At 37.4% G+C, this 26,554-nt stretch overlaps 1 protein-coding gene across 9 annotated transcripts in view; it reads left to right on the top strand.

Moving 5' to 3' along the window:
- The window catches only part of PATJ (PATJ crumbs cell polarity complex component), a 331,197-nt gene that overhangs the window by 211,742 nt on the left and 92,901 nt on the right, over positions 1-26,554 (top strand). For all 9 annotated transcript variants that reach the window (XM_074221287.1, XM_074221289.1, XM_074221288.1 and 6 more), the window contains exon 29: positions 17,889-17,980. In XM_074221287.1, coding sequence (XP_074077388.1) covers positions 17,889-17,980 — 92 coding nt within the window. The remainder of the gene's footprint in view (positions 1-17,888; positions 17,981-26,554) is intronic.

The raw sequence follows: 26,554 nt of genomic DNA, 5'->3' as shown, positions 1-26,554 counted from the left end.
GACGTGATGGTGGGCAAATTGCTTAAACTCTTGAGTTCTCTCAGGTAACTTCTCTTTTTGGCCAGGCAATGGAGTTAAGTGACTTGCCCAAGGTCACACAGTGAGGTAATTTTTAGGTATCTGAAGTCCCATTTGAACTGAGGTCCTCTTGATTCCAGGGTTGGTGCTCTATCCACTAATTACCCAACTGCCCCTCGCTCAGGTATGGGTTTTATCAAATATGCTTTGCTAACAAAAAGAACAGAAATAATAGTAGAATAATTGCAACATTTTACATGTAGAAAGACATGATTACGTGGCTACAATTATGCACCAGAATTTTGCTTTCTTTTATAAAGGAGCTACAATTATGAAACTCCAAAATATTCTTTAGAATGATGAAAATCAACTGGAACTGGAATAACAAAGACTTCCTTCATTGTCTTTGTCTGATCACTCATGATTACATTCTTCTTTCAAGTTTACAAAAGGCTTTCCATGGATTTGTGTATTTTTAGCAATGTATTGTTACTGATAAGATTGTTGCAACATTTGTCTGGACAGAAACTTGGTCCAGAGAAATTTTAGAACGTGTTTAATACATTTCATCATGCTTGTTCTCCAGACAACATGAAATGAAAAATTTTCAAATGGAGATCTCACAGAGGAAATTTGACTTGAATATCAATAGAATGAGGTCCATATCTTCCATGTTTTTCCTTCTGCTACTGGAGTTGTCTTAAGAATACTCTCAGTGAGTTGTCATAAAAATCACCTTCCATATCAATATATTTATTCAAATGTAGATGTGTCATCATTTTATAAACCTTTGCAACAGTCTCCAGATATGTAATATAAAAGCAAAATAGTAGATTAACCAATCCTCAGATCATTTCTGTTTGCACCCCTTCAAAAAAAACTAAGATCACTATGATTATGATCTCATAGTTATTTCCCCATTCTCATATGTATTCCTCAAGTTATTGTGTAAATGCTTCCAGTTTGTATGCAAAGAGCTTAACTCACATTCTTAAGATGTTTATTCATGATTTGGGGGGGGCAGGGAATTCTAGTTTTATTCATTTATGAAGTAGTCCACTGAGTATGAACTATAATGGAATACCATCAGAATAGAGGTTTGCCTCAGGGTCATTTCTATCTGAATTCCATTGAAATATGAAAAGAAAATGATAATAAATCATAAAACAAACTAACATTTTTGGAACCCCTGCATAATTAAATAATTTAAATTCTCTTGTGTTTTAAGGTTTGCAGGAATTTTAATAGCTAGCATATCTTCCTGTGAGGTAGATATTATAGTTTTAATTATCCTCTAGGGCATATAAGGAGCATTGTAGATAGAGCATTGGTTTTGGAATAAAGAGGTTGGGAGTTTATCTGGCTTAACACACTTGATTCTTACTAGCTTTATGACCTTGGGCAAGTCACTCAATGCTCATTTCTTCATATCCAAGGCTTTCTCCAGTCATCCAGACTCATATGTGGCCACTGATCCTCACTGGCTCTGGATGAGAAAGTGAGAAGGAGGAATAGAAAGCCTGGTAACTTAGCAAAGGACCCCCTCACTCAAATCCAATTCATTTACTTGTTATGACATCATCTTCCCTGATGGCATTGGTCTTCTTTGAGAATAAAAGACAAACATCATCATCATCAATTATTCTTTTCCACCAGTCCCCTACATGTATGATTTTACATCAATAAAATATAAGCTGATGACAAGGATTCTTCCATTTTGTATTTGCATCTCTAACACTTTGAATGACACAATGAAATGACAAACCACTTCTGTATAAAGATGCTAGAAACACCCCCAACTGGAATCAGGGAGAGTGGAAAAAAACTGAAATGAGTTGATACAATAATCTCTAACATACAGCATAATTCCTGCTATTTAGTCTAAACTTAATAAATATTTTTGATTGACTTCTTTGCTTCATTCTTTCATCCTCATTTTTAAGATGAGAGGGATATAATTTTCAAGATAAAATGACATGACTAATCTCTTTTGGAAGTAGGATCTTTCCGTCTCCAAGCCAGTTCTCAGAATTTTCTGCTTCTCTTATTTACAAATATCTAGAGTGTGAAAGGCATCTTGGTATTATTATTATTAATAAGGGCACTCATGAATAATCAGAAGTAGGTACTTTGGTATGAATCCAGCTTAACTGTGCAATCAGGGAACTGGACAAGATGATCTCTGAGCCCAGGGCAGTGTTCAGAACCCTGGACAGCAATTTTTCTCCTAAATTCATATCCCCGTTCCATGAGTAAATTCATTGTGAAATCATGGAATATAAGTTCCTTTCTCTAAACTTCAGTTTCTATTCTTCTTAAATTAAATGAGCACTTTGAAAATCTCTGAAGTTCCTTGTGCTTTATGGTTTTTTGTGGTGATCCACCTTGGCTGCTTATTCAGCCTAGCCAAATGATGGTGGGAGACCCCTAAAATACATGGAACATAAAATCCTGAGGCATCTTGGGATTCCTGTATCTGTAGTCAGAGAAGATGGGTTCAAATCTTTTCTGTGCAACTTGAATGTCACTTAAAATTTTTGAATCTCAGTTTCCTAGTTTGCATAATGATGTTTATGCTAACTTCTGATTACATTTTCTTCCCTAGATCTGTGGACATTCGATGGCCCAGAAAGAAAGACCACTGTTTGGTCTTGTTAGTACAGGTTTTCTCCATTTAGGTTTTGGGTAGTGTGAACTCCTCCTTTGAAGTGTGATTATTTTGGTCCCAATAGCTCTCACATTATAGAAGAAGCTACAATCTATCCATGACTAGTGACTGTGAAAGGGGAGACTGGGAGAAAGATAATGACAATTACAAAGAAAATAGAACCAGCAAAAATTTTAACATATTACCTCTCTTCTATAAAAATCTGCTGAAAATTCAGTGTTATATAATAGAAACAACAAAAATCATAATTATAATGGACTCTTATGTTGTCATTGTTACCTTTGGTGGTGGTATGGTATAAAGTTGCCAGAGCAGAATTCAGAGTCTGGAAGCCCTGGTGTCAAGTCCCATCTTTGCTCTTAGTATGTTCATTTTCATCCTTAGCTGAGAAGATAACGTAAAACAAGAAGAAACACACTGATTAACATCACAGGACTTGAATTTACATCCTACCCTTCCTTATTAACCTTGAGTCAGTCAGTAATTTCCCTGTATCTCAACTTTCTCAACATTGGGTTAGATGATCTCCAAGGTTCCTTCCACCTCTTGATTTACTATCCTGTGATATATCACTTCACTTATCTGATCTCAGTTTTCTCATCTCTAAACTGGGCCTGTGAAGTCCCATCTAGCCATATAAAATAATGGTTTGGACTAAATCATATACAAAGTCCCCAACTGGCTCAGACATTCACATTCACTTCAAAGATACAGACATCTGTCATTTTCCTGAAGTGATGGTATGTTGGCTGCCTCTGAGAATTAATCAGTAATTGAAGCAACTTGGCTCACTGAAAAATGTACACTCTTGAGGAAGGAATCAATGTAAAACAAGATCTCACATTTTCATCAGACACACTTTGATCTTTGATCTTTTATCATTTGATTAAAAATTTAATAAAAAGGACCCCATATTTTGTGATAATTCTATGAATATGCTCCTATCGATCATCTCCAAGTTCATTTGTAGAATGATAGAATGTGATAGAATATGAACATGATGTATATCATTAGGCCATAAGACATAGCGAATCATAAAAATACCTAAAAATATAGGAAGCTTTAAAAAACTCAGATTCCATCTGCAGTCTTATGTTCAGTTCTAGGAATTACATCAATAAGCTGGAAGGTGTCCCACAGAAGGCAAATAGGATGGCATAGGGTAGTGAGTATATGACTTGAGTATGAGAATTAGTTGATTTGAGAATTTTTCGCCTGGAGAAGGTGGACAGGCAGACTCAGGCGGCGCACTTGAGAGACATGGAATTTCAGGGTGTCCAATTTAGTCTTTTATATTCTATTTTATTTTGTTAAAAAAATTGTAATTACATGGAAAGAATAGTTTTCAGCATCAAGTAATCTGTTACATGTATAATCATGTTCTGCACATTTCCTTATTAATCATGTAGTGAAAGAATCAGAACAAAAGGGGAAAAAACATTAAAGGGAAAAAAAACATAAAACAAATTTTAAAAAGTGAAAAATAGAATGCTTTCCTCTGCATTCAGACTCCATAGTTCTTTCTCAGGATGTAAATTATATTTTTTTATCACAAGTCTTTTAGAATTCTTTCTTATCATTGTATTGCTGAGAAGAGCTAAGTCTGTTATAGCTGATCATCACGTAATATTGCTGTTACTATGTATGATGTTCTCCTGGCTCTGCTCAATTCATTCAGCATCAGTCCAAGTTTTTCCTGGTTTTTCTGAAATCTACCTGCTCATGATTTTTTACATTTCAATACTATTCCATCATTTTTATACACTATGGTTTGTCTAGCCAATTAATGGATATCTCTCCAATTTCCAATTCTTTGCCACTAAAGAGCTATTGTAAATATTTTTTGCATGTGTATCTTTTCCTTTTTTAGGATCTCTTTGGGATACAAACCTAGTAATGGTATTGCTGGATCAAACTATGCTTTTAGGGCATAGTTCCAAATTCTGCTCCAGAATTGTTAGATCAATTTATAGCTACCAGTGCATTTAGTGACCCAGTTTTCCCACATCCCATCCACATCGATCATTTTCCTGTTTGTCATATTGGTCATTCTAATAGTTATGAGATGGTACCGCACAGTTGTTTTAATTGGTATTTCTCTAATCAATAATTTAGAGCATTTTTTTCATATGAATACAGAGTACTTTAATTTCTTCATCTGAAAACTATTCATATCATTTGACCATTATTCAGTTGGGGAATGGCTTCTATTCTTATAAATTGATTCAGTTCTCTATCTATTTTATTAATTAGTCTTTTTTTCAGAAACCCTAGTTGTTAAAATTGTTTCCCAGCTTTCTGTATTCCTTCTAATCTTGGTTGCATTGGTTTTATTTGTGCAAAACCTTTTTAATTTAATGTAATCATAATTATCCAATTTTTTATTTTTTAGTGCTATCTCTTGTTTGGTCATCAATTCCTCCCCTTTCTATAGAACTGGCAGATAAATTATTCCTTGTTCCCTTAATTAGTTTATGATATCACTGTGTATGGCTGAATCCTATACTCATTTTGACCTTATCTTGAGAGGGGAGTGGAATACTGCTCTAAATCTACATTCTGCCATACTATTTTCCAGTTTTTCCAGCAGTTTCCAATTTAGTCTTGATTTTAAACTTTTTGACAATTCAAGCCATTCAGAAGGACAGTGCACTGCCAAATTGGGGAGGGAGAGGAGCAGGGTAATGACTTAGCACCATTTAGGGTTTTCATGTAGAGAATGGATGATCAATTCTCAGTTATATTGTCTAAGAGCATTCTTTTGTAGGCTTAGGTTGGACCAATTAGCCATAACTTCATGCTACTGTGACATGATATAAAATATAGAAAACAGAACCAGAAAAAAAGTAACATATTCCCTCTTCAATAAAATCTGCTGAAAATTTAGGGGTATATAACAGAAACAACAAAAATCATAATTATTATGGACTCTTATGTTGTCATTGTTGCCTTTGGTGGTGGTGTGGTATAAAGTTTCCAGAGCAGAATTTAGAGTCTGGAAGACCTGGTGTCAAGTCCCATCTTTGAAACATTCTGCTCATTTGATTCTTGTTCCAAAATAATTTGCCTGTTGTTCCTATCAATGATTCCTTTCTCATTGCTAGTCTCTCTCTTAAAATACAGATTCTTCTGTGTAGTGGTGAATTCATCCATCCTTCTCCCTTTGATATGATTTACTTCATTCAGATATCTAGTTTAGTGCCAAATGGGAATTTTGATTGGAAGAGGAAGAAGGAGAAGTATGAAGCCTTTGAGAAAGATTTAGATTACAGGACAGGGTTTGGCAGTTGATTCAAAATGATAAAGTTTGGCAGGAAATGGGAAAGAGAAATGGAGAAACAAGTAAGAGGACTAGGGAATCTATCTTTCTCCTGGCAATTTTGTCAAAGTCTTTCAGTGGCAGCTGCTTAAGTGACAGTCAAAACCATCTTTTTTTGCTATGAGGTACAACGTGTTTGCCCTAAACCAATGGCACCCAAAGTTTGGACCCTTAGTGTGACCTAAAAGAGGGATAGGAGATGAAGAAATTGGAAGTTGAGGCAATGGCTCAAATCCACTGCCCCGTGAAATTGTGAGGCTTGTTTCTTGTTGTTTTTGCTTTTGGCAAGGCAGTGGGGTTAAGTGATTTGCTCAAGGTCACATGGTTAGGCAAATATTGAGTGTCTCAGGCTGGATTTGAACTCAGGTCCTCCTGACTCCAGGTCTGATACTCTATCCACTGTGCCACCTAGCTGCTTTAAGGCTTGTCTTTATATACCCTTAACCAGCATCCAACTTTGTGCTCTCTTAGGGCTGGGCAAGCTTTCCATACTTAAACATTAAGACCTCAGGCAGTTCTCACCTAACCACAACTCAATCACTCAAAGCAACAAAGGTACCACTGAGAAAAATCCACCCTCCTCTTCTCCTCCAGGCTCCCCTCCCCAATTCCCTAGATTTTGGAGGAGGAGCTCTTAGATAGAAAGCCTGGGATCTTATTTTTGTTTTTTTCTGTAGTGTTACCAGATGGAAACATTTTCCTCTTGTCACTTAATCTTTCACTGTCTCAATTTCTCCTTTGAGATGAAGGAAGGCATCATCACTGTGACAGTTATAGTTTTCATAAAGAGTGGAATTTTACTGAAAGAATGTAGAATCAAGAGTCAGTATTTCAATTCCTACCAATTAATGGTGTAATACAAATTGAGATTATCTTTCTAATCCTCAGTTTACTTAGCTATAAAATTATCTCAGTACTACCAGACCCTTTCCCATCTTGTAGGAGTAGTAGCAAAATTCTGAACAACAAAAAGGGGTTGAAATATTTTCAGGTATTCTTTTGGTAATAGAAAATAAAATAATTTTCCCAGTTATTTTTAGTGCTTTGTATGTACAGTGACCATAAAGTATACTCATAACAAGATACCTTGACTTTAGTTCTATAGAGATTCCATTTTTTACATCAACTTCAATGCCATCTTCTAGGTGGTGGAAGAAAAAAAGACCAAATACCATGTTTATATGTGATTCCTCTTTTTAGACTTTTTTAGTACCTTTGCCCATCATGATGATTTCCCATTATACCCACCTGCACTGAATCTTGACTTGTGTAAAAGAAAAGAACAAATAAATCTGACTGTTACAGCGGCCCCATGTTATGATATATCCCATTTATAAACCCCGCCCTTCTCATCCTCAACTGCTGCCATGCCAATAGAGGTGTCATTTTTTTTACTGGGTCATTGCCACCAATCTGAATAGTATTGCCTTTAAACAAAGTTATTTTTCGTTGTATCAGTTACTTTACAAAACTTATTGTAGATATATAACTTAACATAATGCTATTGATGTGTCAGCGATCATTTTTACAATTGTTTCTGAATAAACCCTTGCTCTAGGTAGCAGAAAGAGGGATAGATTTGGAGGAAGAAGCTTTGCTAAGTGTGCACCTGATTCTGTTCCTTATTACCTGTTGACCTTCTGTTCATTCTCTTAGCCTCTCTTACTAAATAATCTCTTGTCTTTCTGTAATAATTTAAGATTTATTAGCATCCTCTCAACACATCTTTAAGGCAGATTCAAAATAGGCATTATTTCTGTTTTTTAGGTGAGAAAACAGACTGAGAGAGGTTTCTGACCTGTCCAAAGTCATATATTATAGGAAGTGTCTGAGACAAGATTTTAATTTGAGAGTATTCTTGAACTCATGATGAAATTTGCGATCTGCCATTAGGACTCAGAGTGGGAATTAAAACTTCTTTTCCTCTCTGTCTCTGTCTCTCTCTGTCTCTCTCCATCTCTCTCTCTCTCTCTGTCTCTCTCTCTCTCCCTTCTTCTGTTCCTTCCTTTCTCCCTGCCTTCTTTTCTTCCTCCCTCCCCTCCCCCCAATGGCTAATGTGAGAATTTGTCATACTGCTCCATAGTGACCTGAATTTTTAAAGCAACATAAATTTTCAGGAGTTGTTGTAGTACTTTCTGAATGAAGTTGTTTATGTTCCAACATTCCTACTGAATTATAAAATAAGTTCCCCTTTTCTAGAAAAGGGGCAGGAAAATGAACATATCACATTTCTCCCTTGTGGTCTTCTTAATCCACAAGGGATTGGATGCTTTGACTACATTTTAATTTTTGTATAATTAAAACTTCCAGCCCCAGCTCAATTTAATTAACTTGACTTGCTATCCGATAAGTTTGCTGTAGAGCTGTAATTGGACTGCTGTTTACCATAAATCTTCATTTATCCTAGGTCCAGGAATGGAAAATTGAGAACACTTTAAATTTGAACTGTTTCATAAATATATTTTTTTTTCAAAATTAAATTAAAAGCTTGTCCATGTAATTAAAGAAAATCCTTTTCTTGTGTATGTATGTGTAAAGAATGATTGATAAATCATTCTAACTTCCTTTGGTGTGTCTTTGGATTCTTCTGACCGAAGCCCCCTCATCTAACTAAATCTTCTCAGACTGTGGGATTTGTCTCCCCTTTCTTCCTCAGATTCTCTGTAAAGAATCTCCCAGAATGCCCTCTGGTTTCCTTTAATTCATCAAATATGTATTAACCACCTCTTCTGTCTCAGGATCTATGCTGCTCATGGAGATACAAAAACACAAGCAAAGAATTTCCTGCTCACAAGGACCTTCTATTCTATTGGGCTTATGCCCAAACAAATAGAGCCAATGTAGTTTTAGAAGTGAAAACATTTTACCAAATGTTACCTTCATAACAGCTTTCATGAAGAGGCAACATTCATTATCATCTCTAAACCAGATTCTCCACTCTACTTATCTGCCCTGTGGTCTCTTTTCACATCCTGTACATCTCCAACAGTTTCTTATATTGACCTGGGTATGATGTAGACACCTTAAACCCAACATGCCCAAAATTCTACTCATTATCTTTTCCCCATCCCCTATATACTGTCCACAGCCACCACCTCCCCAGTCCCCTACAGTTGACAACTTGGTGTTGTCCTTAACTCCTCACTCTCTCTCTCTCTCCTTCTTCTTCCCCATAACCAATGTGCTACCTTCATCACATCTCTACCATCTAGACCTGCTCTGCTCTGACACTGTCTGCAAGATGGTACAGGACTTCATCATCTCCTGCCTAAACTACTGTAAGAGTCTACCAGCTTATGTTTCTGCCACTTGTTACTGCCTCTCTCCATCTTTTTTTTTTCGTTTGTTTGTTTTTGCAAGGCAGTAAGGTTAAGTGGCTTGCCCACGGCCACAAAGCTAGGTAATTATTAAGTATCTGAGGCTGAATTTGAACTCAGGACATCCTGACTCTAGAGCCGGTGCTCTATCCACTGCAGCACCTACCTGCCCCCCACTGTGCCACCTAGCTGGCCTCTCTCCATCTTTTAGTTAATTCTCAATATGATTTTCGTAAAGGATAGGTCTGATCTATTATCCCCTACTCATCAAACTCCCATGGGTGCCAAGATCAAACATAAAATCCAATGTTTGATGTTCAAAGTCCTTGTGAACTTTCTCCACATAGTCTGTGCTCCTGGTCTTCTTCATGTTCCCCACAGAAGACATTTCAATCACCTTTCTTTGCATCTTTCTCTGCTCTCTCTATCTCCACTCCGTGGCTTCCCTGGCATCTTTCAAATCCTTGGTCAAATCTTGCCTGCTCCACGAAGACTTTTCCTCTTCCTCTTCATTCTAGCACTTTCCTTTGGTTGATTAGTTTTAGTTTCTGCTGCCCATGGCTTCTTACTACTTAGTTTGTCCACTGTCACTTCCAGTCTGTTGAATGCTCCTGGAGAGCAAGGATTGTCTCTTACCTTCACTTCTAGCCTCAGGAGTTGGCACGTTGCCCGGCTACTAGCAGACACTTAATAAATGTTTATTGTCTCACTCATTGTCATCAATATAAGCTGAGACCTCCAAAAAGAAAAATAATTGTTTGCAGGAGAGATGGGACTTCATTCTAGCCATTTGCCTGCCCTGCTCAAAGGTAAAGATACCAATAGAATTTGAAATGCAAAACCTAGATCAGTGAGTATTAAAGCTTGTGAAAGACAGAGTCTGTAGAAAGGGGAATAAGTTGTAAGTCTATTAAAAGTGATTGGAGCCAGATTGTTTAGAGACCTTTGCATTCTGAGCTAACAAATGTATATGTTGTCCCAGAAGTGACAGAGAGTGATGGGTTTTTTGCAAAGGATTCAGCATTCATTTTAGGAAGATTACTTTGCCTGCTGTGGGGAATGTTGATTGGATGGAGGAGAGATTGGAATTAGGAAGACCCATGAAGTCTATTGAAGTAATCCACCTGAGGGTTATAATATAGACCTCTATTAGGGAAGAAGTTTCAGGCAGATGGAAGAGATGTATGGGTAGAGGAGAAAAGAGGAAACTATGCCTCCGAGGTCCTGAACCTTGGTATATGAAGGCAAGAACCACACTCAGCTCAGGAAGTCTTGGCTTCATTTTTATCTTTAGATGATTACTTCCTTTATGTCAAGGCACTTAAGCACTCTGTTCTCTTGTAAAATGTAGGAGTTAAATTTGACAGCCTCTAAGGTCTCTTCCATCTCAAAGTCTATGTTCCTGGGGTAATTGGGGCAGGATGAGAACAAGGTTAAGTTAATTAATTCCATTTCAGACAGGATGAATATGAACTGTTTATAACAGAAAGGGGATATATATTCAGTAGGCAGTTGGTGATACCAGACTGAATCTCAGAAGACAGATGAGGGTTGGGTGTGTAGATTTGAGAATCAGCTGCACGGAGGTGATATTGGAACCCATGGGACTTAATGAGAGCCCTGGAGGATGGCTCCACATGGAGAATGATTATGCAAAGGCAACTGGAGTACTAAGATATATTGGAGCAGAGTAGTTTCCCAAGACCAGAGAGAAAGGCAAGGAATGGCATGTTCAACAGTTTTAGGGCCTACTAAGCCATATCAATGCTGAGAAATGAGCATTGCCCGCTAGGAGGTACTTGTTTCAGTCCCAACTCTAAGGTTAGCCTACCATGTTCTAGGTACTGTTGAGGAAACAGAAGCAAAAAATACAAGTAGATTTTGTCCCAGGCTTTGATTGGCATCATAAAGAGAAATATTAGACTTCCAAGGAATAGATGCCGGCTCAACTGAACTATTTTTTAAGGTTAGGAAAGAACTTGTTTTATTTCTAGATATCTGGGAGAAGACTGGTAGATAAAGAATGAGTGAAGGTTTGGAAGGAACCAAGGATTTTTGGAACAGTCCAAGTTGTAAAGGATATAGGAGGGGGTGGGTTGATGGTGTAAGAAAAGGAATTGGCCACGGTGAAGAGAAGGCTAGCTATAGATTTTCCCAAGCTTGGAGCAAAAGAGAAGATGGGAAATAGCGTGCAGGATTGAAGGATGAGGTGTGGAAAAAGGAACTCACATTGAATGACCATTATTTTCTCAATAAAACTGGGATATCTTCTACTGGAAAAATGGAAGAGGAGGCTTGAGGAGCTATGGAAAGGTTTATAGCAGAAACTGAGCAGAGTGCAAACACACCTCATTCTGGGGATTGTAGGCAGAGAGAGAATGGATTGGGGGAATGACCTTGTGAGTGGAGGGGAGAGTTCTTCCCTGGATTCAAATGAGAAAATGTGAGTTTGTGATGAACCCAGACAAGCTGCTTACAGCAGTTTTTCCAGCTACCTTTAGCATCATTTGGGAAGGTAGAGAGGTTTGTGAAAACAAAAGTGTCCATCAAAACTCATTGCTGTGTTTCATTTCAGAACTGTCTGATTCTTCATAGCCCCTTTTGGAGTTTTCTTGGTAAAGATACCAAAGGGATTTGCTATTTGCTTCTCCAACTGATTTTATAGATGAGGAAACTGAGGTAAACAGTTAAGTGACTTACCTAAGGTCATACAGCCTTTGTGGTCAGATTTGAACTCATGAAGAAGAGTCATGAAGAAGGCCCAGCACATTGGATACTATAGCACCCCTAGCTGCTTTATCAAGTTTAAAAGAAAATGTTTCTAAGGAAATTTGTTAGTTATATGGTCTAAAATTCAAGGGAGACGAGTAAGGCCGGGGCCTGAGAGAATTCTTCTTTGGAAAAAGAATGTTAATGAAAGGCTTTGCTTCAGTTTTACTCATCTATAATATAAAAGTGTTGGACTCTGCCATTTCTAGATCTGACCTTCTGTAATGGCTGGGAGGGAATGGTGATGGGAATGAATCAAAGGTGTAAACAGAATGGTCTGGAGATTGGACAAGGTGGGAGCATATGACATCGTGGTCAGAGGGTACAACTTCAAAGTTTGGAGATGTAATTATAGTTTTCAATGAGATAATAACAACTGACGCTAATGAAGGTTTTCATAATTCTTTACGCATATTGTCTCATCTAATCCTAACAGCAACCCTGTGAGGTAGGTCCTCTTTCTATCACTATTTTTCAGATGAGGACACTGAGGCAGGCAGTGATTAGTGGTTTCTTTTGGGCTATACTACTAGTTCTGGGGGCAGATTTGAACTCAGTTCTTCCTGCCTCGAAGTACTCTCTGTACTGTGACTGAAGTGGAAAATAGGAGAGTCAAGGTGTTTAATGATTTAGGAACCCAGAGCCTTTGAAAGGGGTATTGGATCAGTCTGTAAGGGTAGAGATTGCTATAGACTGAACCAGGAGCCGCACTTCCTAGAAAACAATGGAGCATAGCTAGGAGACTGGGAGATATCTGCTGCTAACATCTGAACAAAGAGATTAGAAGAGCGGGGTGCCCATCTCCAGTTTATATGCTGCTTATAGACCCTTGTAGCAGTTGGGTTGGTAGCCTGCTCATCTCTGATCAATCTGACCTATGACTTCCCTATAGGCTCTTACTTCCAGACCCTTCTTCCCTTTTCTCTTTGCTTTGAAATCTAATTGTCTCTCTACCTATCAATCCTGCCTCTGGGGCTCCTGGGAAATTTGTTTCCTAATCAGTTTGGACTGTTTGCGCAGTCCACTTGAAAATGACTTTTCCTCATCTCACCCCAATTCCAGTCGAATTATTTTGCATTAACTCAAACCAGAGGAGATGATTCCCTGATCTGAACTCTCTCCTGACATGCAAATAGAATCGTTGTTCCAGCCAAACCAGATGGCTTTTCCTCACGGGGCCTGGGTCTTCATTGCCTGGCTTGGTTTGTTTTGCTTGATTAAGAGTTCCCACTTTTGTCACTCGATCACCTCCATTTCAAGCCCTGCTCCCCCTTTACCCCACTCTGAGCTCTGTGATTCCCCCATTGGCCCTGGCATATTTGCTGATACCAGCTGCTTTTGCAGTAAACACCAGAGTAGTTGGCACTAAACAATTTGTCCACTGTAAACCACTGCTTTCCTTTCTATTGCCAACTCCTCTGAGTGATAAGAAACAGCAGTTTCATGAACATAATTTTAAATTGACTATTATGTCAATTAAAACTAATGATCTGCTGAGGTGAACTGAGCTTTCACTGTCTGAGATGATGTTTGGGGGGATTTTCTGGAGACCTACTTCTTATCTGTATCCAATCACTTTGAAAAAAAGAAAACAACCAAGAGCTCATCACCTTCCCTGGTCCAAGATCCTTTGCCCAACAGAAGATATCCTAGAGGGGCAACTAGGTGACGTAGTGGATAGAGCACTGAACTTGGAGTCAGGAGAGCCTGAGTTCAAATCCAGCCTTGGACACTTACTAATTACTAAGCTATGTTATCTTGGGAAAGTCACTTAACCTCACTTAACTGTTGCCAAAAAAAAAAGTAGCAGCAGAAGAAAAAAAAAATCAAGATCCTTTTGAAAGATAGAACATGATTTGGGAAGAACCCTTTCCTGCCCTATACCCTGGGCTGAATCTAATACAGGAATCCATGTTCCATACAGCTGCTAAATTGATTTTTCCAAAAGAGTTGGTCTAAAATAAATAAACAAACAAACCCCAGTGGTTCCCTATTATCTCCAAAAATAGACATAAACTCTACTATTTAGCTTTTATGTTTCCCGGGATCTTTTCCAGTCCAACTCTTCCCCAAACCCTCTTAATTCCAGTGCTTTCCCTCTCTTAACTATCTATTTATCCTAAAGTTGTTTTCATATTGCTTCCCCTGTTCAATTGCCAGCTCCATGAAGGTAGGGACTGTCCTTTGCATCTTTGTGTATCCCCCCAGGACGGAGCACACTGATGCTTAAGAAATATTTACAAACTCCCACCATCCCTCCTTAAGGTTCTTGATTTCCCTGTTGTGATAACCTCCCATGTACACTGTATGTGAATTATTTGTACATAGATTGTTTTGTTTTTAATTTTTCTTGTTGTCTCCCCCATTGGACAGTTCACCTTGGTGGTACCATAGTGCACAGATTGCTGAGTCTGGAGTCAGAAAGAATAAATTCAAATCTGACCTCAGACACTATCTAGATGTGTTACCTCAGGCAAGTCACTTAGCCCTAAGGTGGAGGAACATATCTAGAGGAATAAAATCCAGCACTCTGTTATACCTGTCAAATCATGGATTAATTTTTATATTTATTACAAACATATTATCTGTTTCTTACATCATCATAGTATGCTGTGGATCCCTCTTACTGTCCATGACACTTTCAGTATATGACAAAAAAAGTATTTTTTTAAGAATAGAACAACAAAGAAAACACAAAGTCTACAAACATGCCATGTGCCAAAGACCTTTTCCTCAAAGAGGTGGGGGGCGTCTTCTCATATCTTTGAGACTCAATTCATCTTTATAACTTTATTTCATTTACTTTTGAATTTTGGGTGTGTCATTGTTCTTTCCATTTATATTCTCATAGTTACTGTGTATATGATTTTCTTGGCTCTGCATCAGTTCATTTAGATCTTTCCACGCTTCTTTGTATTCAAAACACACACAAATTCTTACAGCACAGTAATATTCCATTCCATTCATGTTCCACAATTTGTTTACCCATTTCCCAGTTGTTTCCAATTCTCAACTATAATAAAAATTCTATGATAAATATTTTGAAATGTATGAGGACTTTTGTCCAATCAGTGGTTTCCTTGGGGTATAAACCCAGCAATAGAGTCCCTGGTTAAAAGGGTAAAGGACATTGCAGTCTCTTTATTTGCATGCTTCCAAAGTTTCTTTCCAAAATGCTTTTGCCATTTCATAGCCCATTTGAAAGGTATGAGGAGAAATCTCAGGGTTGCCTTGATTTGCATTTCTCTTATCATTAGTGTATGGGGTATTCAGAGAAGATTAGGACCACTGACCCTTTTCCCGGCTGCTCATTTCCTTTTGATGTCTGCTTTGCACTTAAGTCCAACCTGTGGCTTCAAGAAGCTGTACCTTGCACAGTGGCCATGACCCAGTCAACCATCTCAGCAGACAAACTATACCAGGTTGTGGATAACTGATACAGGTCTCAATTCAGTTGATGAATTAAAGTGTGTGTAGAATTATGAAGATTTAACGGCAGAATGTGTGCATTAGAATAATTTATTCCAGTGACCATGAAATTGGCTTAAGTTGGTTTGTGGAGCCCTTAGAGCTTGGTCTGACATCAAAGACTCCAAGATTATCCTCTGCTGCACAGGCCATTGCCAGTTATCCTGACTTTTGCCTTGCCACTAGACTTTGATGACTTTAGAAGAGAAGGTGGAGGTTGACAACTTCATGATGCTCACTCTAATCCAATTCCCCATAACACAAGATATCAACCTGTGTTGTCACTGATCCTCTTTGAAAATGCAGAACAGCAGCTAGGTGGTGCAGTGGATATAGAGCACCCGCCCTGGAGTCAGGAGGACCTGGGTTCAAATCTGGCCTCAGACACTTAATAATTACCTAGCTGTGTGGTCTTGGGCAAGCCACTTAACCCCGTTTGCCTTGTAAAAACCTTAAAAAAAAATGCAGAACAAACAGCAACTTTATCAGTGATTTAAACTATTTTTTCATGAGTTTCTGAATGTTTTGCAGCTCTTCTTTTGGGATCTATTTATTCATATCCCATCATCATTTATCTATAGAGAGATAGCTATTATTCATTCATACATATATATGTATATATTTTATTTAAGAATATATCTCTTAATCATAACTGTGAGAGATGTCATCTATTTCTTTTCAAAAAGTTTTTATAGCATTATCTTTAATTTTAAGGGCATATCAATTTAGAAGAGTGTGGTACAAGGTATTGGACTAAGCCTAATTTCTCCTAGACTTATTTTCAGTTTTCCCAAAAGTTTATAATGAAATAGGGAGGTTTTCCCTGGGTAAGTTATGTTTTCCATTTAATCAAACACTAGGCTACTATTTCTGAATCTCCCTTGTCTAGGCTGTCCCACTGATCTCTCTCTTGCTGTATTCTTTAACCAAGACAAGATGATTTTGTTGAAGATTATAAGAAGTGCCACTCTTCCTTCGTCTTTTCATCATTTCTCTTGTTCATCTATTGTTGTGGTTTTTTTGAAATGAATTTCATTATTTTGTCAAGCTCTGTAATATAACTTCTCTGTGGTTTGATTGTTCCAGCATCAGAATGTAAATCGGGAGGCAGTTAGGTGGCACAGTAGATGGAGTCAGGAGGATCTGAGTTCAAATTTGATCTCAGATACTTAATATTTACCTAACTGTGTGACCTTAGGCACCTTGGACCTTAACCCCGTTATCTTACAAAAATAAAAAAAAGAAGTATAAATTAATTTTGATAACATCATTTATTTATCCACATGGCTCAATATTGTTTCAGTTATTTAAATTGCTCTTTATTTCTTTTAAGGATGTTTTATGATTGAATATATAAAAATCTTTTGTTTTCATTGGAAGTTTTATCTCCAGATATTTTATGTATTTTAAAGTTATTTGGAATCAAATTTTCCTTTCCATGATTTCTTACTGTTTCATTATTATTATTATTATTATTATTATTATTATTATGTACAATTGCTATTGATTTTTTTTTTTTTAGGTTTTTGCAAGACAAACAGTGTTAAGTGGCTTGCCCAAGGCTACACGGCTAGGTCATTATTAAGTGTCTGAGACTGGATTTGAACTCAGGTACTCCTGACTCCAGGGCCGGTGCTTTATCCACTGCACCACCTAGCTGCCCCTTGCTATTGATTTTTTAAAGATTAATTTTGTAGTTCATGATTTTCCTGTAGCTATTGACTTAATTGATGCCTTTATCCCTTGGGTTTGCCAGTCACTGCTGATGAGAATTCCTGGCCAAAGGGAAAGGCACAGTTTAAACCTAAGTGCTCTAATCTACAAGGCTATCATATTTTTAAAAAATAGGAAAGTTAATTTCCTAGTTCTGTTACATTTTTGTATTGTTATTACTGCCAAAACTTTTTTTATTTATCTTAAGACTTACAATTTGAATAGACCTTAATGGAGAGCAATGAAACGTAGCATCACAAAAGTTAAGAAAATACTATTAAAAAGTTATCAAAGGAGGGGCAGCTAGGGGGCGCAGTGTATTGATAGAGCACCGGCCCTGAACTCAGGAGGACCTGAGTTCAAATTTGACCTCAGACACTTAATAATTGCCTAGCTGTGTGATCTTGGGCAGGTCACTTAATCCCATTGCATTAAATAAATTTTTAAAAAATACATTTTTTAAAGTCACCAAAGGCTGTTACTGTGATTAAAATTTTTTCTGTGTCATCCCTATCCAGTTAAGATAGTGTATTTTAAATTTTATATGTTTTTGTTTATTTCCCAAAAAGATAACAAAATTTGTATTTTTATGTGTCTTTGTTCATTCCCCAAACAGATAAACAATCAAATATTGTACGGAAGAAGCCACCAAAATGCATCTGCCATTATTAAAACAGCCCCAACCAAGGTCAAGTTGGTTTTCATAAGGTAAGCCAAGGACATTTGATTTCCCTGAATTTCCTCAGATTCCTCTGAGAGGCCTTCACCCTTTATGCACCTACCTGGCTGCTTCACTCAGATTTTTATGTATTTGAGTCATCTATTTGTTGCCATTTTTATAGCTGGTGATGTTGGTTGAGTGAAAAATACAGCATGTTATGTTAATGAGACCTTACAGCAAGTTACATCATCTTTCTAGACTGGTTTTCTTATGGGAAAAAATGGAAATAACCAATTTGTCCTCCTACCTCTGTGTCCTCAAGGAGTTGCCTCAGAAACCGATATGTGCAATGGAAAAATGAGTCATTATTATTGTTGTAGGGGCGAAGCCTCTCTTCTATTCTCCTCTCCAGTCTCAGGTCCTCTCCTACTTCCTCTCTCCCTTGCTATTGTCCTTCTGTGTACAAATTCTTCCTTTTTAAAAAATATTTGACAATATAATATTAAGTAATATTTAGAAAGAGTATATATTATAATAGGTATATTTGAGGAATTTATTCAAAAGAAATTTTGAAAGTATCTATTTTGCATCAGGCCCCAGGTTGGATGCTGGGGGAGCTTGTATTCCATTGGCTCTGGAGGTCGAGGATTCTTGTTCTCTTCAAATCAACAAGGTAGAGCAGTAATGGGATGGCATAGTGAATAGATTACCAGTCCTGGAATCAAGAGAACCTGAGTTCAAATCTCATCTCAGATACTTACTAGCTGTATGATCCCAATGACCCATCCCTCCTCAAAAAATAATCAACAAAAACACCAGACTTCTTAGAAAGGAACTAGAAGATTGGCTGTCTCTAAGGGTAAATCAGACAAGCAGCTTTTGAGAAAGGTAACTGGATTTGAAGGAAAGGATCAGCACATTCCATTATTCCTACCAGTCTCTCATTACCTCCTCTCCTCCACTATTTCCCCCCATTTCTCTTTTTTTTGTTCTAATTTTCCCTGTTTTCTGTTTTTTTTTTTATTTTTCAGGAAATAGTCACGTAGTCTCCTGCAGCCATTTTCATTTCTTTTAAAATCTTTTCTTTGAATAAATCCCTCCCCTGCCCAATACACACCTTCTCTCCTCCTCCCCCTCCCCCTAGGTCTAGCAGTATATGTTAGAAACAAGCTTAAGAATGCTCAACCAGATGCCCCATATCTGTCAATGCTCACCCCAACTTTTGGTTAAGCTTGGTTTGCATTTTGATAAAAAAAAAAATTAGTGCTGGTAAGCACAGTTGCTTTCTAAGCTTTTGTATTTGTTTTTTTCTTGTTTACTCAGATGGTGGTGATAGTCAAACACCAAAAACAACTACAAATTCTTCCTCAACCAAAAAATGGCAGCAAGATAATGGAGATAAAATGGAACTCCATTTAGCTATATGTTAACAACTCTATGAAATGGTCTATTTAGGGAGAAGTCACCTTAATTGATCAAAACTGGATTGTGGTGTTTCTGAGGGCATCATTTATTGTATCCCATTCTTCATTCCTCATGACTGAATTATAGGTATAGACCCAGATGTGTTTTAGGATCTAATCTCACTCATTTTAGAGGTGAGGAAGCTGGAACCTATAAAAGGTGAATTGACAGGCCGGTTATCAAAACAGACTTTTTGACTCCAAATTTTGCATTTTTTTTCCACAATTGATAATCAAAGAAAATGAGAAGTTAGGATGATATTTTTTTCATCTATCAATTTGTGATATAACTGACTTTGTTTCCCCTAGATAGAATATGAGTTCTTTGAAAGTAGGCACCATAGCATCATCTACCTGTGTAATTATTGAGCAAGGAGATACCTTGGGGGGCCATTTGGATTAACTCATGCTTGAATAGCGATTCCAAACAATTAGTCCTCCCTGAGTTGTTTGAAAATATTTCCTCCAAAGAATGAGAGACCATTGTACTCTGAGGCTGACCATTCCATTTTCCAAGGTGGGATAGCTGGGTGACACAGTGACTAAAGTTCTGGGCCTGGATTCAGGAAGGCCCGAATTCAATTAGTCTCAGACTAGCTATGTGACCCTGGGCAAGTCACTTTACCCTATTTGTCTCAGTTTCCTTATCTATAAAATGATGTAGAAAAGGAAATGGCAGACAACTACATTTGTGAGCAAACTATTAATATATTTGACCTTTAAATTGCTGTGTAATTAGGAACAATGGTTATTATCAATAATAATGAAATTGTTATTTAAAGTAATTACTACTGATTTGACCTCAATGGGTCAAAGTTCTCAATTAGTGAGGAAGCCCTGAGTTCAAATCCTGTATTTTAGCTTTAGTTATCAGATGTTATTTATACAATACTTTCTAAAGCCAAAAGCAGTTGAGATTATTATTAGTAGTAGTAATTCAAAAGTGTCTCTGTTGGATATTTTATGTTAGTATTGAGGGGAACACTGAATTCTACATAAGTGTCTGAAGTTGGATTTAAATTCAGGTCCTCCTGACTCTAGAGCCAGTGCTCTCTCCATTGAATATTGCAATGGAATATGTGGTCTTGCAGGTCCAATCAATTCGAGTTGGACTAGGGGAAAGGCCCAGCCTTTCCACATTTGTGTACCACTTGAAAGGAATGGTTGTGAGTGCTGGCTCTATTTTTTGAACAACTCATTAAGCTGGAAAGGACTTGATATAATCTGCTCCAACCTCCTCATTTTATATTTGATACTGAGGATACTGAGCATTCATTTGTTAAGCACCCACTAAGTGTTATTCACTGAGTTAGCTGCTAAAGGAACAAAAAGTAAAAGAATAAAATGATAACCTGGTCTCAATATGCTTAAATTCTAACAAGTATCAATAAAATTACATATACAATTTATCCAAAGTTAATTAAGATGTACAGAATACTTTTATGCAAGGGAGTTTGAGAGGGAGGGCACTAGCAGGAAAGGGGATCAGAAGATTTTTCCTGAAGACGATGTTTGAGATGCTTCTCAGCAGCATAGAGGAACAATGTGAGACATTGCCAAAGAGGAGTTTATCTCACACTTGGAGAGTGGTCAGTGCAAAGACTTGGAGTCTCAGAATGAAGAAACAGAGTTGGACCCAGTTTGACTGCATTACAGAATGAAGAAGGAGAAATAATGAGCAATGAAGTTGTGTGCATAAGCTAAATAGAAGGGTCTGGATTTTATAATAGGGGCAATGGAAGTTACTAGAGGTAGAAGTCACATACCTGTACTTAAAAGGAAAATTACTTTGTCACCAATGACAGAATGAACTAGGATGGTGGAGAATCTTAAGCCAGAGAGATTAATTAGGAGTGTGTTGACCTAAACTACTGAGTAAGAGATGATGAGTCTTAACTAAGCTGGTGGCTGTAGGCGTGGAGACAAGGGGATGGATGTAAGTGATGTCCTGAAGATAGAAATGGCAAGCCTTGGCAATTGATATTCCATGTGGAGAAATGTCACAATTAGCAACATAAGAGATGTGGGAAGATTGGTGGTAATTAAAATAAAATTAGGAAAGTTTAGAGTGTTGGGAGAGGTGGGAGAATATGACTTCAATTTTAGAAATGTTGAGTTTATCAAGTTTATCTCTCTCCCTTCCTCTCTTCCCCCTCCTTGAGAAGACAAGAAATTTGATAAAGATTATACATGTGCAGTCATGCCAAACATATTTCCATATTGGTCATGTTGTGAAAAAAATGCAAGACAACCCCCCCCCAAAAAAAAACAAAGCAAGAAAAAGAAAGTTTTAAAAAAATCCAATATGTTTTGCCCTGCATTCAGATTCTGTCAGTTCTGTCTCTGGAGTTAGGTATCATTTTTTCATAACAAGTCCTTCAGAATTGACTTGGATCATTGTATTGCTGAGAATGGCGAAGTCATTTATAGTTGATTTCATCATAAGACCTCTGGAATTGTCTTGGATCATTGTTTTGCTGAGAATAGCTAAGTCATTCATAGCTGATCATCAGAAGGTTATTACTGTTGTGCAAAGTTCTCTTAGCTCAGCTGATTTTATTTTACCTCAGTTCATGTAATTCTGCCCAGGCTCATCATTTTTTATAGCACAGTGATATTCCATTACACTCATGTATCACATCTTGTTCAGTCTTTCCCCAATCGATGAACATTCTCTCAATTTCCAGTTCTTTTCCATTATAAAAATTGCTGCTCCAAATATTTTTGTACAAAGAGGTCCTTCTTTCTTTTTCTTGGGTCTCTTTGGGATACAGACCTACAATTGGTATTGCTGAATCACAGAGTATGTACTGGTTTATAGCCTTTTGAGCATAGTTCCTAATTATTCTCCAGAATGGTTGGATCAGTTCCCAACTCTACCTTCAATGCATTGGTATCCGTATCTTTCCAGATCCCCTCTAACATTTGTCATTTTCTTTTCTGTCCCATTAGCTAATCTGATGGGTTTCAGAGGTTTTTTTTTTTTATTTGTATTTCTCTAATTAATAGTGTCTTGGAGCATATTCTCATGTGACTATAGATAGCTTTAATTTCTTCATCTGACAATTCGCTGTTCATATCCTTTGACCATTTATCAATTGGGGAATAATTTGTATTCTTATATCTTTAATTCAGTTCTCTCTATATAATTGATGAATGAGGCCTTTGTCAGAGAAACTTGCTATAATTTTTTTTCCCACTTTCCTACTTTCCTTCTAAATCCATGAGGACAGAGACTTACTAGTGACTGGGTTTTATTTGTTTCGCCTTTGCCTTTTTTTTTGTATCTCCACGACTTAGCATAGTTTCTGACATGTAATGTTTGTCATTATTATGTTATTCTGTTATAGTTGTGTCTTTATCTTCCAAATTCATTGATCACATCTCATGCCTGGAAGACATAAACCACTGGATTCTGTCTTCCCTAAGTCTATTCTCGATTCCCTACTACCTTGCTGCTTTTACCTTTTCTACCCCTTTTTAAAATAGAAATAAAATTAGTAGTACCATCATCTCTAGGAGAGAAAAAAAGGTTCAATTTTCTGCCCTCTTCCAATTGCCATCTTTGCAATCCTTGGTGTTTGTATAACTGGTCCCTAGCATAAGCTTGAGCACATGGGATGTCTTTAGTAGATGCCTGTTATTTCTTCATTATTATTATTATTTCCAATAATTATCACAATGTAGTATTTCCATCTATGCAGCATTTTACAGTTTACCCAAAGTAGCTTCTCTTCACAAAGTGTTTTCATCACAATTCTTCCAATGGGACATGTCATACAAGAATAATTATCACTTCTAGCTCATCTGACCTCAGTTTCCTCCCTTATAAAATGAAAATGTTATACTCAGGGATCCCTAAGGATCCTTCAGAATCAAAACAGTCTTTGATTCCATCAGTTCCAATGACTCATAATTTTTTTTTATTCTCAGAGGATTTTTACTACTTCTGTAAAATTCTCTCAGGTTTGAAGTCTGACTGTTGTCCTTTCTGTAGTTTTGTTGGAAATCAGCCTTTTTATATTTACAAAGAAATAATTCACTAAGGAAACTAATTCTCTCTGCAAGACTAGTTTGCTGATGAATGTTAAAATCATAAGACAGTCTCCTGGACATTCTTTAGAAATGGCTTCTTCTTAACTCTCAGGTCCTCTTGGATGGTCAAATCAAGCCCTGGAAAGAGCCAATGATCCCAAAAGTGAAAGGGAGCTTGAGGCCCTTCTAGCACCTGGAGCTATAACAGAATCTCTTCTCTTACCAAAGTATATAAGTACATAAGGAACACTATGGGAAACACTCCTGGATCTATCTGAGAACAGATCAGATAGTTGACCTCCATGGATATCTTCTGTCTTTTCATAATCTGAAAAGGCCACATAATGGTCTAGTGGGGGGATCTCTTGAGATTCTGTTCAGTGGTATGATGTGCAATTCTTGTTTGAAGCTTTTAAATGGTTTATGGGCTTTGATCATTTTAATTAAGATGTAAGAACAGATTCCCCTAAATCATATTATTAGTACCATGGGATGAATAACATTAATTAACTTAATTTGAAATCAGTAAAGTGAATCAGAAATATTTTAATGTGCACAGACTATACATAATCCCAAAAAGTATACAGTTCCAGGGTAATGTATGCTTAATTCAATGGATGGTCATTCCATCAACATTTCTTAATATAGTATCATGTGTCAGACACAGAGAATAAAAATCCTCCCCCACAAAAGGAAAGAGTCCCTGGCCTCTAGGCATTTCTCCTCTGTAAAAGGAAACAACATGGATATCATTCAGGGAGAAATACTGGCCACTGAAAGGTTAAAGAAACATGAATGTAAGTGGTTTGGTAAAAACTTTCTATGTGAAGATAAATCAAAAATCAAGATGCCTCAGAAACTAGATTTGAAAGTCCAAAAATATGAACAATGGGTGAACATATATTTTGTGCAATGTAGAGCCCTGGATTTGACGTTAGCAGACCTGGGTTTCATAGTATCTGACAGGTTGCATGTGGAAGAGGGAGTAAATTTTTGTGTTTAGCTATAAAGGACCAGAACTAGGAGAAATTCATGAAAATTTTTCCCACATTTAGACCGATTCAACCATGAATTGGAATGCAATAAAGAGTATATCTATTGTAGTCATAACTGCAGTCATTATGTGGTGGTGGTGGTGATGGCAGAGTGACAGCAGCTCTGAGGCAGACAGAAAGACAATGACTTATTCAGAATCACCCAGCAAGTAAATGTGTGAAGCAGGATTCATGTCTAAGTCCTCCTAAGTTTAGGACTTTACTGACTTAACATCTTCATGAATGGTTTGGAGGGAAGCTAGATGTGACAATGGATAAGACAAGACTTGGAGTTTTGATGATTTGAATTCAAAGCCTACCTCACATATTTAGTAGCTTGGGAAATGTAAGTAGGTTTTGCAGGCAGTACACGTTTATGAATCTCCTAGAAAGGAAAGATGGCCCCTACCCTTGCAGGAGTTTACAATCTAAAGGGAAAGACAATATGCCATCCACTTTGTGCAACCATTCTATAGAGAATCAGTATTATATAATCAATACTAGAATGGCATTAATTAGCAAGAAAGGGATTTAGAAAAAACTCCTCATCGAAACTGAGATTTTGGAGATGAAGAGGGAGAGCATTCTAGATATGGGGATTATTCATGGAGTTGGGATTGGGAGTATGTTGTTAGCAAGGAGTCCGGTGTCACTGGATTCATGAATAGTTGGGCAGAGTAAATGGGTAAAAAGACAAAAAAGTAGGAGATCAGAATATGAAGGACTTTAGATGCCAAACGGCAGACTTTATTCTTGATCCTATAGGCAATAGGGATTCGTTGGAATTTATTGAGTAGAGCTGTGATATTGTTGGACCTGAGCTTTAGAAAAATCTCTTCAGCAGCTACACTAGAGGCTGCACTGGAGTGGGGAAAGATTTGAAGCAGCCAGAGCCTCCAGCGGCTGTTGTCCAGGTATGAGGTGATGAACACCTGCAGCAGTATCCTTTGAGGGGTCGATTTAATGAGGGGATTGAACTCAATAATCTCCAAAGTCTCTTCAGCTCTTAAATCTTGGATCCTTTGACCACTTTTTGCTTAAATAGAATTCTTCAGGCATTAGTTATACTAGGTGGTGTCTAATGTTTATTTTAACTCTGAGATTGTTTAATTCATTCTCAATATGAGGAAATTGAAGTTTTCCCAGGGAAATTGCTGAGCCAGCATTTGCACCCAGAGCTATTCTACCATTCACCCAGTACTTTCTATTCCCAGACAGCTTTTCCTGAGAATATAAAATAATAACTTTAGAACCAGATGTTCCTTAAATTTCCTTAGTTTGACCTATCAGTTTCTTGGAGGTGATTTCCCTCAGCAGAGGAAGCAGAGTCAAGATGTTGGAGTTAAAGTTAACTATTAGTTAAAAATAGTTAACTATTTTTCATAGCTCCTTTACATCCTCCCCTATGACAGATAAAAATCAAGAAAAAGTCACAGTGGGTCATTTTTTCCAGCCCCTGGCAGCTTAGGAAAACTGAGAAAGGTCTGAAGATTCTGGAATGGGAACTGACCAGGAGCGCAGCAGCATCATGACAGGTGAAAGATGATAGGGTACAGTCCAGTATCCAAGAACAGTAAGGGGAAACAATACCTGGGCACACAGTGATCCCATGGGACCCCTATACTAACACAAGATATAGAACTTGGCAGTCTTTTGGTTGTTCTGTTGCCAGTTATTCAGGTTCAGGTCACATTTCCAGAGCAGAATGGTCATGGTGTCAAGGATGATCTGTTTGAGGAGAAAACAGCTAGTTCTAAAAACATAGTTATGTAGCTCTGAGCTCAGGAGCAGAGGTGGAATTCAGTTTAACTTGTAGCCCTATCCATGAACCTTCAGCAGAAGAAACTGAGACAAGAGACCAAAACTAAGGGAGTTCTGTCAGTTCAGTGATTCTGAACCTTTACCAGTTCCCAGCAGGCTAACAGTCATTGAATTCAGTAATAATCTAGAGAATCCCAACCACTCACATGCCAAACTCTGTCAGGAATTTGCTAGCTAGGAAGGCAGAGTAAAGACCTCTTCCCAGATTACACCACTTTAGAAACAATGAAAACTTAAGACCCTAGAATGATCTGTGAAAGTAACATCA

This window comes from Macrotis lagotis, chromosome 2, assembly GCF_037893015.1.
Source record: "Macrotis lagotis isolate mMagLag1 chromosome 2, bilby.v1.9.chrom.fasta, whole genome shotgun sequence".
Lineage (NCBI taxonomy): Eukaryota > Metazoa > Chordata > Mammalia > Peramelemorphia > Peramelidae > Macrotis > Macrotis lagotis.
This window is presented reverse-complemented; position numbering and strand designations above follow the sequence as displayed.